This window comes from Doryrhamphus excisus, linkage group LG16 (assembly GCF_037039965.1).
Source record: "Doryrhamphus excisus strain RoL-2023G ecotype Guam linkage group LG16, RoL_Dexc_Guam_v1.1, whole genome shotgun sequence".
Taxonomy (NCBI): Eukaryota; Metazoa; Chordata; class Actinopteri; order Syngnathiformes; family Syngnathidae; genus Doryrhamphus; species Doryrhamphus excisus.
The window spans coordinates 16,978,102-16,988,962 of record NC_136372.1 but is presented as its reverse complement, the minus strand read 5'-3'; the positions used below and the strand labels follow the sequence as shown (position 1 = coordinate 16,988,962).

The 10,861-nt window shown below is 42.4% G+C and overlaps 1 protein-coding gene across 3 annotated transcripts in view; it reads right to left on the bottom strand.

The window, feature by feature from the left end:
* Window positions 1-157: 157 nt before the first annotated feature.
* The window catches only part of llgl1 (LLGL scribble cell polarity complex component 1), a 30,706-nt gene continuing 20,002 nt past the window's right edge, over window positions 158-10,861 (bottom strand). For all 3 annotated transcript variants that reach the window (XM_078797104.1, XM_078797106.1, XM_078797105.1), the window contains exons 11-24: window positions 9,339-9,406; window positions 8,116-8,290; window positions 7,186-7,290; window positions 5,542-5,834; window positions 5,327-5,477; window positions 5,107-5,245; window positions 4,717-5,030; window positions 4,451-4,642; window positions 3,486-3,558; window positions 3,292-3,406; window positions 3,142-3,206; window positions 1,654-1,789; window positions 1,492-1,574; window positions 158-1,199 (exon numbers count right to left, since the gene is read on the bottom strand). In XM_078797104.1, coding sequence (XP_078653230.1) covers window positions 1,496-1,574; window positions 1,654-1,789; window positions 3,142-3,206; window positions 3,292-3,406; window positions 3,486-3,558; window positions 4,451-4,642; window positions 4,717-5,030; window positions 5,107-5,245; window positions 5,327-5,477; window positions 5,542-5,834; window positions 7,186-7,290; window positions 8,116-8,290; window positions 9,339-9,406 — 1,905 coding nt within the window. In that variant the 3' untranslated portion in view covers window positions 158-1,199; window positions 1,492-1,495. The remainder of the gene's footprint in view (window positions 1,200-1,491; window positions 1,575-1,653; window positions 1,790-3,141; window positions 3,207-3,291; window positions 3,407-3,485; window positions 3,559-4,450; window positions 4,643-4,716; window positions 5,031-5,106; window positions 5,246-5,326; window positions 5,478-5,541; window positions 5,835-7,185; window positions 7,291-8,115; window positions 8,291-9,338; window positions 9,407-10,861) is intronic.

The following is a 10,861-nucleotide window of genomic DNA, read 5'->3' as shown; positions in this document are numbered from 1 at the left end:
CATTAAATCGACAAACTGATTTTCTATGCTCCAGCTACAAAAATATCCAATTTATTCATATTTAATCCAACTTTAGTTCATCTAGGTCCGGAACTAATTACCCTAAAAAAAAAAATAAACACATAAGCAATGATAACATATATAAAACTATGCCACATAGAGAGTACATCATTTTTATTAACATTCACAATCCATCCGCTGAAATTGCTAAATGACTCTTAAAATACTAACCACAAAAGTCAATGACAAAAAAAAAGTCAATTATTCATCTTAAGTGGAATTAAAACCTGCGGCGGCTGTAACAAGAAAGGGTTAATGACTCGCACCAATTTAAAAAAAAAACACAAATTCTACCCGTTGAGCTAGATAAGTTAGTCGTGAGGTCCCTTTTTTAAGCTTGTACGCCTTTCCGTTATGTGATTAAAAAAATGCTCTGGAAGCTTTTTTTTTTTTTTTTTTTTAAAGTTCTAAAGTGAACACGTGACTCTTGTCATATGTTAACCTACATAAAGACACCGTATGTATACACACATTTTTACACAGTAAAAACAAAAAGAAAGATTGCTGAATCAAGCTCTGCAATGCACCAGCTAGAATGCAAAGACGTCTCATGGGTGCATTTCTCACACACACACACACACACACACACACACACTTTGCGTTCAAGCCAACTTACTCGTCACGCTTCCCCGGTAGCCACAAAAAAGACCTCTGGAGGAGACCTTGGCGAGGAACTCTATAAAACAACAATACAGTACAGAAACTGCAGTTTATATGTTGAGTCCCAACCACCGCAGCACCCCCTTGTGGCTCCACCTGCGTCCTACAACCTTCACTGTGCCATTCAAAAACATGCCCACGTGTCCATCTTTACAATAACAATTAAAAAAAAAAAAACCTTCATAAGCCATCGACCGTCCACGGTAAAGCCAACAATGCCTCCTCTTTAAGCAGCGTGCAGGACAATCCATCACCTCCACTAAAGTGTCAAAACTTCTCCGGAATGAAAAAAAAAAAAAAATGGCGTAATTAAAGATTCTATGTTAAGACAAGGATGAGAGTGAAAAGTGGTTCAAACACAAGCTCTTCCAAGTTAGCTGTGGTACCACTCTGGGTGGGTGTGTGTGGTTGTGGTGGGTGGGCTTCACAGTGGGCTTGATGACATTTGTGGTCCAGCACGGACATCAAGTCCATCTAATCTGGAAAACATTGAAAAAGTCGAATTAGCAAAGATTTAATTGTGCTTGGAATGTATTGAATGTATGAGAGACTATTCATTATGGCTGTGATCCCATCTTGTACCGCTAGAGGGAGCCATAATACTACAATTCAAATTGGACTTTTTACTGAACATAGAAGCCCGTTTCAGTTATGGAAGAATAAAAATGTCCCAACTTAATTCTGGGATAAAGTCCTAATTATGAGATATGAAAGTCATAATTATAAGATTTATATAATTATGTAAGTATGCATTTCATAATTTCCGCCCACCTGTTCAGTTGATGAGGATGCCGGCCGGGCGTTCATCCTCCTCTTGAATGTTCTTCAGGTTGTTCTCCTCCTCGTCCACGGTGCTGCACAGCCAGCAACCACACTCAACTCAGTCAGCTTCAGCACCAGCAAAGCGGGACGACACGACGGTGGCAAACCTACGTGAGGAAGTCTCGGACGTCCTCCACGGTCAGCTCTCCCGTGGAGTCCAGGGTGAGGTCGGCGCAGCTGAGGGGGGAGTCCAAGGGCGTGTCGAGGACGGGGGAGGACAGGGAGCCGGGTGGCTCGTCTGTTCGTCCTGAGAGGAGACGGAGGAGGAGGAGTCAATCAGACGGTGAAACAACACATACTTCCTGTTCCATCTCTCGGATATTTGGACGCCTTGTACACGTAACCATGATCTTGTGGGGAAAAAAGATTATAGACATAAATATTATAAATAAATAAATTACATTTGGGAGAAAAAAGTAGTAATTTAACAAAGTTTTTTTAATTCTTGAAAAAAAGATTAAAAAAAAATTCTTTAATATTGGGAAAAAGTTTGTCATAATATTACAAGAATATAAGAAAAATATATAATAAAACAAAGTTTTAAAAAAACATACATTTATACCTCATCATTATTATTATAGTTTTTAATGTGGGGAAAAAAGATTATAGACATAGCAAATATTATAAATAAATAAATTACATTTGGGAGAAAAAAGTAGTAATTTAACAAAGTTTTTTTTAATTCTTAAAAATTTTTTAAAAATTATTAAATAATAATATTGGGAAAAAGTTTGTCATAATATTACAAGAATATAAGAAAAATGTATAATAAAACAAAGTTTTAAAAAAAGATACATTTATACCTCATTATTATTATTATTATTATAGTTTTAATGTGGGGAAAAAAGATTATAGACATAATATAAATAAATAAATTACATTTGGGAGAAAAAAGTAGTAATTTAAAAGTTTTTTAATTCTTAAAAAAAATATTCAAAAAAATTCTTAAATATTGGGAAAAAGTTTGTCATACTATTTCAAGAATATAAGAAAAATGTATAATAAAACAAAGTTTTTTAAAAAAGATACATTTATACCTCATTATTATTATTATTATTATTATTATAGTTTTTAATGTGGGGAAAAAAGATTATAGACATAACAAATATTATAAATAAATAAATTACATTTGGGAGAAAAAAGTAGTAATTTAACAAAAAATTTTTTTAATTCTTAAAAATATTCAAAAAAATTTATTAAATTATAATATTGGGAAAGAAGAAAAAATATATAAGAAAAATATATAATAATAAAACAAAGTTTTAAAAAAGACAAATTTATATATATATCATTATTATTATTATTATTCTAGTTTTGAATGAACTAATAAAAAAGATCAGAATGCTAGTGTGTTCATTGTGGATCAAACAAAGGTTGTGTGTGGAGTCCAAAATCAACAAACACGACAATGCTGGCCTCCACTTCCTTGCGCGGTGGTTGGGTGGGTTGGGGGCCAAGTTGGGCATACTGAATGGTTACCGTGGAGACCTGAGGGGGGGGCTGCTCGGATGGAGCTTAAGAGGTCCACAGTGAGGAACAGCGATGGAGAGAGAGAAAGGAAAGCAAGGCTGTGTGTGTGTGTGTGTGTGTGGTACCCACCCTCAGCTTGTCCTATCTGGTTCTTATGGGTTCCGTTGGCTTGTGGCAGCATGGCGGTGCCATCGCTAAGGACACAAACACACTTTACTGTGCTGATACTCAAGTGAAATATAATAATAATAATAATAATAACCGGTGAGTGCGTGTTACCTGGCCATGGTGGCCTCCAAGAGTCTCTGCAGTGCAACGGAGCAAAGAGGTTCCGTGAGAACCTTGGCCGACAAGGAGAACCTCTCGTACTCTGAAGGGGAGATGAGGTAGAAACCTGCGTGTACACACACACACACACACAATGAAGACACAAAAACCTGTGATGCTAGGACATCCGCCATTTTGCTGCCCACCTTGTCCGTTCCTGGTGAAGACGCAGGACGCGATGCCGCTGATGTCCTCCTTACGGATGCAGTCGTAGCGAACCTGGAAGGACGCAGGGCTTCTAATGAAAACCGCAGCGGCTGTAGGCAACCTCCTGTAGGCAACCTCCCCTCTTTTGGGGCCTGCGAAAGGCTCCAGTTAAGGCCTCCATTTAAGTAACCACCGGGTGTCCTTTAGGAAATAACAGCAGGGTTTCTAATGAAAACAGCTGCGGCTGTAGGCAACCTCCCCTCTTTTGGGGCCTGCGAAAGGCTCCGGTTAAGGCCTCCATTTAAGTAACCACCGGGTGTCCTTTAGGAAATAACAGCAGGGCTTCTAATGAAAACAGCTGCGGCTGTAGGCAACCTCCCCTCTTTTGGAGCCTGCAAAAGGCTCCGGTTAAGGCCTCCATTCATTTAACCACCGGGTGTCCTTTAGGAAATAACAGCAGGGCTTCTAATGAAAACAGCAGCGGCTGTAGGCAACCTCCTGTAGGCAACCTCCCCTCTTTTGGGGCCTGCGAAAGGCTCCGGTTAAGGCCTCCATTTAAGTAACCACCGGGTGTCCTTTAGGAAATAACAGCAGGGCTTCTAATGAAAACAGCTGCGGCTGTAGGCAACCTCCCCTCTTTTGGAGCCTGCAAAAGGCTCCGTTTAAGGCCTCCATTCATTTAACCGCCGGGTGTCCTTTAGGAAATAACAGCAGGGTTTGTAATGAAAACAGCTGTGGCTGTAGGCAACCTCCTGATTTTTTTTTTTTTTTTAATCATCACGGGTGTACCGCATCCAAAAGCTTTATCTAGTGGTTTGTATCATAGCTTTCAATAAGAGAGACAGACATTTTTTTTCCGCTGCTTTCTCATGCACTCCTGATCATTACCCATAAGTTGTTATATAATGGCTTTTGGCATTTTCTTTGCGTTTCAGTCCATGAGAACATTCCCTGGGACCCCTACCTGAGGGCGGAGTCCAGGTACGTTGAAGAGGTGCATGTCGCCCATGTTGGTCAGACACACCAGCGTGTGCTCGCTGTAGTCCTCCTGAGCCGTGGAACCGAAGACCGCCAGGGCCACCTTCCTCACCCGACAGCCCTCGTGAGCCGTCAGCTTGAACTTGGTCTTGGCGCTCACCTTGGGGAGAGAGAACACCTGAGAAACGAGACCGCCTCCGTGGTTACGCGCGGGGCGAGACTTGAGCGGACGCGGGCGTTTATGTACTCCACCTTGAGTTGTTCCTCGGAAGCGATGAGCACGGAATGAGCGTTGGACATATCCGGAGCGATGGCGAGGTCCTGTGAGGCTTCGTAAGGATCCGGTAAAGGTTTGGCGCGCCCATCCAGCACGCAGATGGACACCACGGGAGCTCGGTGCATCAGTTGGATCTCTTTGCCCAACACGGCTTCCACGCACGCCGCGTTCTCGCCGCCGACCCCCCGCTCAGGACCACGGCCAGAGCCCACGCCGGGTACCTCCAGGGCGTAGGCGTAGACGCTGCCCGAGTTAGTCCCCGCCCACAACGTGGGTCCGTGGTGTGTGCCTGGTACGGGGGTGCAAAAACACAACTGTCACGTTACGAACTTTTTATCGTCGTTTCGAAGTGCCACTGAACGCACCGTCACGGAGGAAAGTGTCGGCAAAGCAGAGGCAGCGAACGACTCCCGATAAGGAGTCGTCCGCCGACCGGGGTTCGATCCTTCGCTGGATTGGAGCCACTTCCTCCTGCTCCGCTAAGGCAGCGTTGGCCTCCTGGACCTTGACAGTTAGCACACAAACGTCAACTCGAAATAAACGTTCATGCTAACGGGGGGGGGGCGTGGTCTTTCGGGGACACACCTTGCTGGTGGGCGTGGTGATCGGGCGCTTCTTCCCAGATACTCGGCTCTTCCGGATGCGTCTGAAGCTTTGTCGTAAGGATTTTTTTAAGGATTTGACCCTGGATAGGGGGCCCTCCATAGCCAAGGAGTCATTAGGGTGCAGGGTACACCTAAAGGGGACCACGTAGGAAACCACTTAGCGTACATAGCGTCCATGTTAGCGTCATAACATACCTAGCTAAGACTGCGCTTCTTCTGTGGTAATCGAAGAGGCCAAAGCCGTGGCTGGTCCCGAAGGCGATGAGGTTCCATTCGGCGTGCAGCGTCACGGCTGTTACCGACGCGGGCGGCAGGCATTGAACCAGCACCTGAGGTTGGAAGCCCGGGGGGAAGGGGGCGGGTTTGAGGCGCGGCTCCAGTCGGTCGTGGCCCTTCCACGTGAAGCCCTCCCTGTCCTGGAGGAGATCCACCACGGACACGTCCACCGTGTGGTCCGAGGGGTCGTCGTTGAGACCCAGCACGATCACCTGGGGAGGCGGAAGTTCCAGGCTTTAGTCATAGCCCAAAAATAATAATACGTTGTATCCACTCATCATCCGATACCTAATCAATTAAAAGGCATCAACAAAAGTCCCACTATTGACCTTGGAATGATTTTCCAAGTGTTCCTAGATCCTGGTAGTACAATTCCCTGAATTGTTGGCTCCACCTTGGAGAGAAGATGCACTCAAACCATCAACTTTGAAGTTCTTTACAGACGGCTAGAAGAGCCCACCCCGTGTCCACTTCACTGTCTGCTAGAGATGGGATTTGATCTTTTTCGGGTCATTTCTGGTTTCATTTACCATTTTTTTTGGAGGGGTGGGGGGGGGGGGGTGATTTTGCAAGAAAAAAAGGAGATAAAAGGAAACAAAAGGAAGAAGCAAAGCTTATTAAATCCTACCCCTCCATCTGGTACTTTTACAATCAGTACCTGTTACATTTGTTCACTTCCTGCTTTCCTAATATAAATTTTAATGTATTTTAATTTTATGTAATTAACAATTTTTTACTTAATTTTTATTTTTTTAATTTTTTTTGTTCACTTCCTGCTTTCCTAATATAATTTTAGTTTTTTTTAATTTATTTTATAAATTTTTATTTTATTTTATTTTATTGATAAATGTTTTGAATTATTTGATATGACCATCCAATGACATAATGGTTACCATAGTAACTGTCAATATTGTGATATATATAGCACATCATGACATACATCACTTTGAGAATTTTTTTTTTTTTTTTTTTTTTTTTTTATTTTATTTTATTTTTTTTTTTTAAATCGGGCAAAAAAGTGGTCGTTTAGATCCCGAGTGTGCCATTTATTTGTCCAAATACCAACTGTTTACAATTTCGTTCGGACGAATTCTACAAAATTTGAGCAATGCACTTTTGGTTATTTTCACAAAATAAAACATCCCCTTATTTTTCTCATACAAAAAAAAAACATAGTAATAAATCACTGCTTTTACTTTGAAAACAAGAAGCGAACCAAGTTGCAATATATCCTGCTTGACACCGCTGTTTGGACTGATCTCGTCCCGGTGACATCAAGTTCCGTTGCATTCTGGGTAATTTGGGTAATTTGAGTAGTAAGCAGACGATACATACTCAACATTATGGATCCGGGAACTTCTCCCATACGCAAAAATGGCGTACTGGCAGTGTAGATACACCGCATACTCAAAGAGTTAGTACAAGTAGTAGGTAAGTATGCGGTTTCGAGGGTACACCCTGGACTGCCAATCACAGGGCACATATATAGACAAACGACCATTCACACTAAACGTATGTAAACATGAAACTGGAGTGGAAGTCGTACGGTTTGTGCATCTTTACCTGCCCCGCCGTCCCTGCCACCACCAACTTGTTGCTGTATTTGCACATGCTGATCTTCTGGATGCCCAGTCGGGGGTCATCACTGTAGGGGTCGAAACAGCCCACCTATGAACACAAACATACATTAAAAGGACATTATTGCATGGGTAAAAACACGGAAAACTGCATATTAACGATTTTTCCAAACTTGACTTTTTGCCCCAGTGAATTCATCTCATGGAAGCAGAGAACCTGGTCCTTCTTCTCACTCTAAAACGGACTTATGGCCCGTTCACAAACAAACAATGCCCCCCTTTCCTCTTATACATACCCAGGAAAACATGTGCATTAATCTGTCTCACGCTCTTTCTTTCCGACTCTCACACACACACACACACACACACACACGGAATTCCAATAGAATCTCCTGGAAGTCGGTCACAGAAAAGGAGTGGGGTCTGGTTTTCATTACTGAGGGAAAGGGGAGGAAAAATGAGGGCCGCGCATTCCTCACCATGCAGAGCCGTTACCGCAGGATACAGCAGATAAGTGTGCGTTTGCGTGTATGTGTAGGTGTGCGTCTCGTAAAAAAGGGGAAGACAGAAACACAGTGAAGAAGTGTCGGGATCAACCGCAAAAATGCTCCGTCATGAGGAACGCCCCACGTGATCCCAAGCGAGATCCCCGCAAGGATCTATTGAAATATTCATCAAGTGACTTTATGTAAGTATTCGTCTTCCATCGTTTTTCGAAACCGCACATCCGTCTTAGTGCTGGAAAAAGCAAATTTGCACAAAGCGTAGACATTCTCCATCTAAAAACATGCGAAACTAATCTGATGAGGAAAAATAGGCCACTGATGTGTGAGACCCAGATTGGTTCGATTCCCCGGCGCTGCATGCGACTTTGAGGAAAAGCCCCTGGTGTCATTTTGGTCTGCTGCGTTCTCACCTTCCTGAAGGGGGGCCATTCCTCTTCCTGCTGCAAATCGGGGTCGTCGCTAGGGTCGGGGGGCTCGTCGCCGGGGTCGCAGTCGGTGTGGAAGACGTTGGCCGTGCTGAGTTTGTACAGCGGCGTGAGGGCCACGCCGGACGCGTCCCAGAAACGCACGGTGCCATCTTCATGTCTGGGAAACACACGTTATTGTCAAGACATGGCAATGTTTACACATGGACATTTAAAGACGACTAATTGTCTCAAATAACGCACAGGAATAACTCATTGGTTGCAGTTAATTAATTCCACAATCAACTGTGATGAATACATTTATGCAAATTAAGATTTGTTATTTATAAATGGAATATTTACACAGCTAGAGCACAGAAAACCTCTTAATGACCTTATAAATATTATTATAAACATTATTTGAGTTGGCTGCACGGTAGCCTAGTGGTTAGCATGCAGGCCTCACAGCTACAAGACCCGAGTTCAATTCCACCCTCGGTCATCTGTGTGTTTGCATGTTCTTTTGCATCTTTTCTCACATTTTTGTGCTTGTACATGCTAAATATGTTTCTTTAGAGCCCTCTAAACATGAAATAACAGCCCTATAGTCACCTTTACACTGCTACCCAATATGCGTGACATAATAACCGCACGGTGCTTAGAGCGCAGGCCTCACAGCTAGTTTGATTCCACCCGCGGGTATCTCTGTGTGGAGTTTGCATGTTCTCCCCGCCGTGCATGCGTGGGTTTTATCCGGGTACTCCGGTTTCCTCCCACATTCCAAAAACATGCTAGGTTAATTAGCGACTCCAAATTGTCCATAGGTATGAATGTGAGTGTGAATGGTTGTTTGTCTATATGTGCCCTGTGATTGGCTGGCCACCAGTCCAAGGTGGACCCCGCCTCTCGCCCTGAAAACAGCCGGGATAGGCTCCAGCAACCCCCGGTAGAAAATGAATGAATGAATGATTAGAGCCCTGTAGACATAAGATAACACCCCTATATGTAACTTTATGCTATGACAAATATGACTTGTGATCTTCAATGGTGCTATAAATGTGTTCCTGTGTTAGGGGAGCTGAGTGGGGGGACGGACAGGAAGTGATGTTGTAGGTTATAACTGCAACAGTATTGTTACTATTATTATTCCTGTTGTGTGTTTAGTTTAATCAGAGATTATTGTCATATAATGTGTGTGTGTGTGTGTGTGTGTGTGTGTGTGCATGTACCCAGTCAGCAGCAGCTCTTGCCGTTTGGGTGGAGGAGCCAGGTTTTTCCCTCCACAAATGGGCCAACTCTTTACAAACAAAAAAAAAGACATAAAAATGAAGACTTTACACTTTGCACAAAAACAAAATGCATTAAAAGAAAAAAAAAAATTTCCACTGCACTGTGATCCCAGCTGAGGTCGTGACCCCCCCGACACCCCCAGTCCATATGGACCAGCTGACACAGCCTTTGTTGGGGTTTGCTCTCTTATTCGGTTTTTGCACAGAAAGTTGACTTTGATTTATGAGTGTGTGAGATATGTGTGTGTGTGTGTACACACACGGGGGGGGGGGGGGGGGGTTGAAATCTGCCACAGATGAAGCGGCTGATCAAAGCTGCAAAGCCTCTGCAAAGCTTTTAACTGTCTGCTCTTCCTCTGGTTGTCTTATATTATTAATAATAATAATAATAATAATAAGCGCAGTGACTATTATATATATTCTCAGCAGTACAAATTGAAGCTACATACCCGACATCAAGCACAGGTTTGTGTGTTGTAAACATAACAAGATTAGTACTACAAGTAAACGCCCGAGTGGCTTGGCTGTCGGCCATCTTGTATTAAAGGGTCAGAGGTTAAGACGTTTTGGTAATAGCATATTGCTAAATCTACAAATAAGCCAATTTACTGTACAGAGCTTCACCTCCCCTGCACGTATTACAGTTAGCATTTAGCATATACACGTTTTATCGCGGGCGGCACGGCGGTCAAGTGGTTAGCATGCAGACCTCACAGCTAGGAGACCAGGGTTCAATCCCACCCTCGGCCATCTCTGTATGGAGTTTGCATACGTGGGTTTTCTCCGGGTACCTCCAACATCTTTTTTTTTTAGCTCTTTTTATATCTTTTGAATGCACAAAAGAGAGAAAGACGTGTGTTCATGTCTCAGATAAGGATTGTGTTTTTTTTTAGTTTTTTTATTAATTAATGTTTACATTTTTATTACGTTAATTTTTATCGTTTTATTATAATTTTTTGTGGTAAATTTAGAACAGAAATATTTACATTTTGCTTAAATATGCATTTAATTTACTAATAAAGAATCATTGGTTTAACATAGCGGCACGGCGGGCAAGTGGTTAGCATGCAGACCTCACAGCTAGGAGACCAGGGTTCAATCCCACCCTCGGCCATCTCTGTATGGAGTTTGCATACATGGGTTTTCTCCGGGTACCTCCAACATCTTTTTTTTTTTTTAGCTCTTTTTATATCTTTTGAATGCACAAAAGAGAGAAAGACGTGTGTTCATGTCTCAGATAAGGATTGTGTTTTTTTTTTTAGTTTTTTTATTAATTAATGTTTACATTTTTATTACATTAATTTTTATTTTATTATATTTTTTTGTGGTAAATATTTACAATTTGCTTAAATATGCATTTAATTTACTAATAAAGAATCATTGGTTTAACATAGCGGCACGGCGGTCAAGTGGTTAGCATGCAGACCTCACAGCTAGGAGACCAGGGTTCAATCCCACGTACA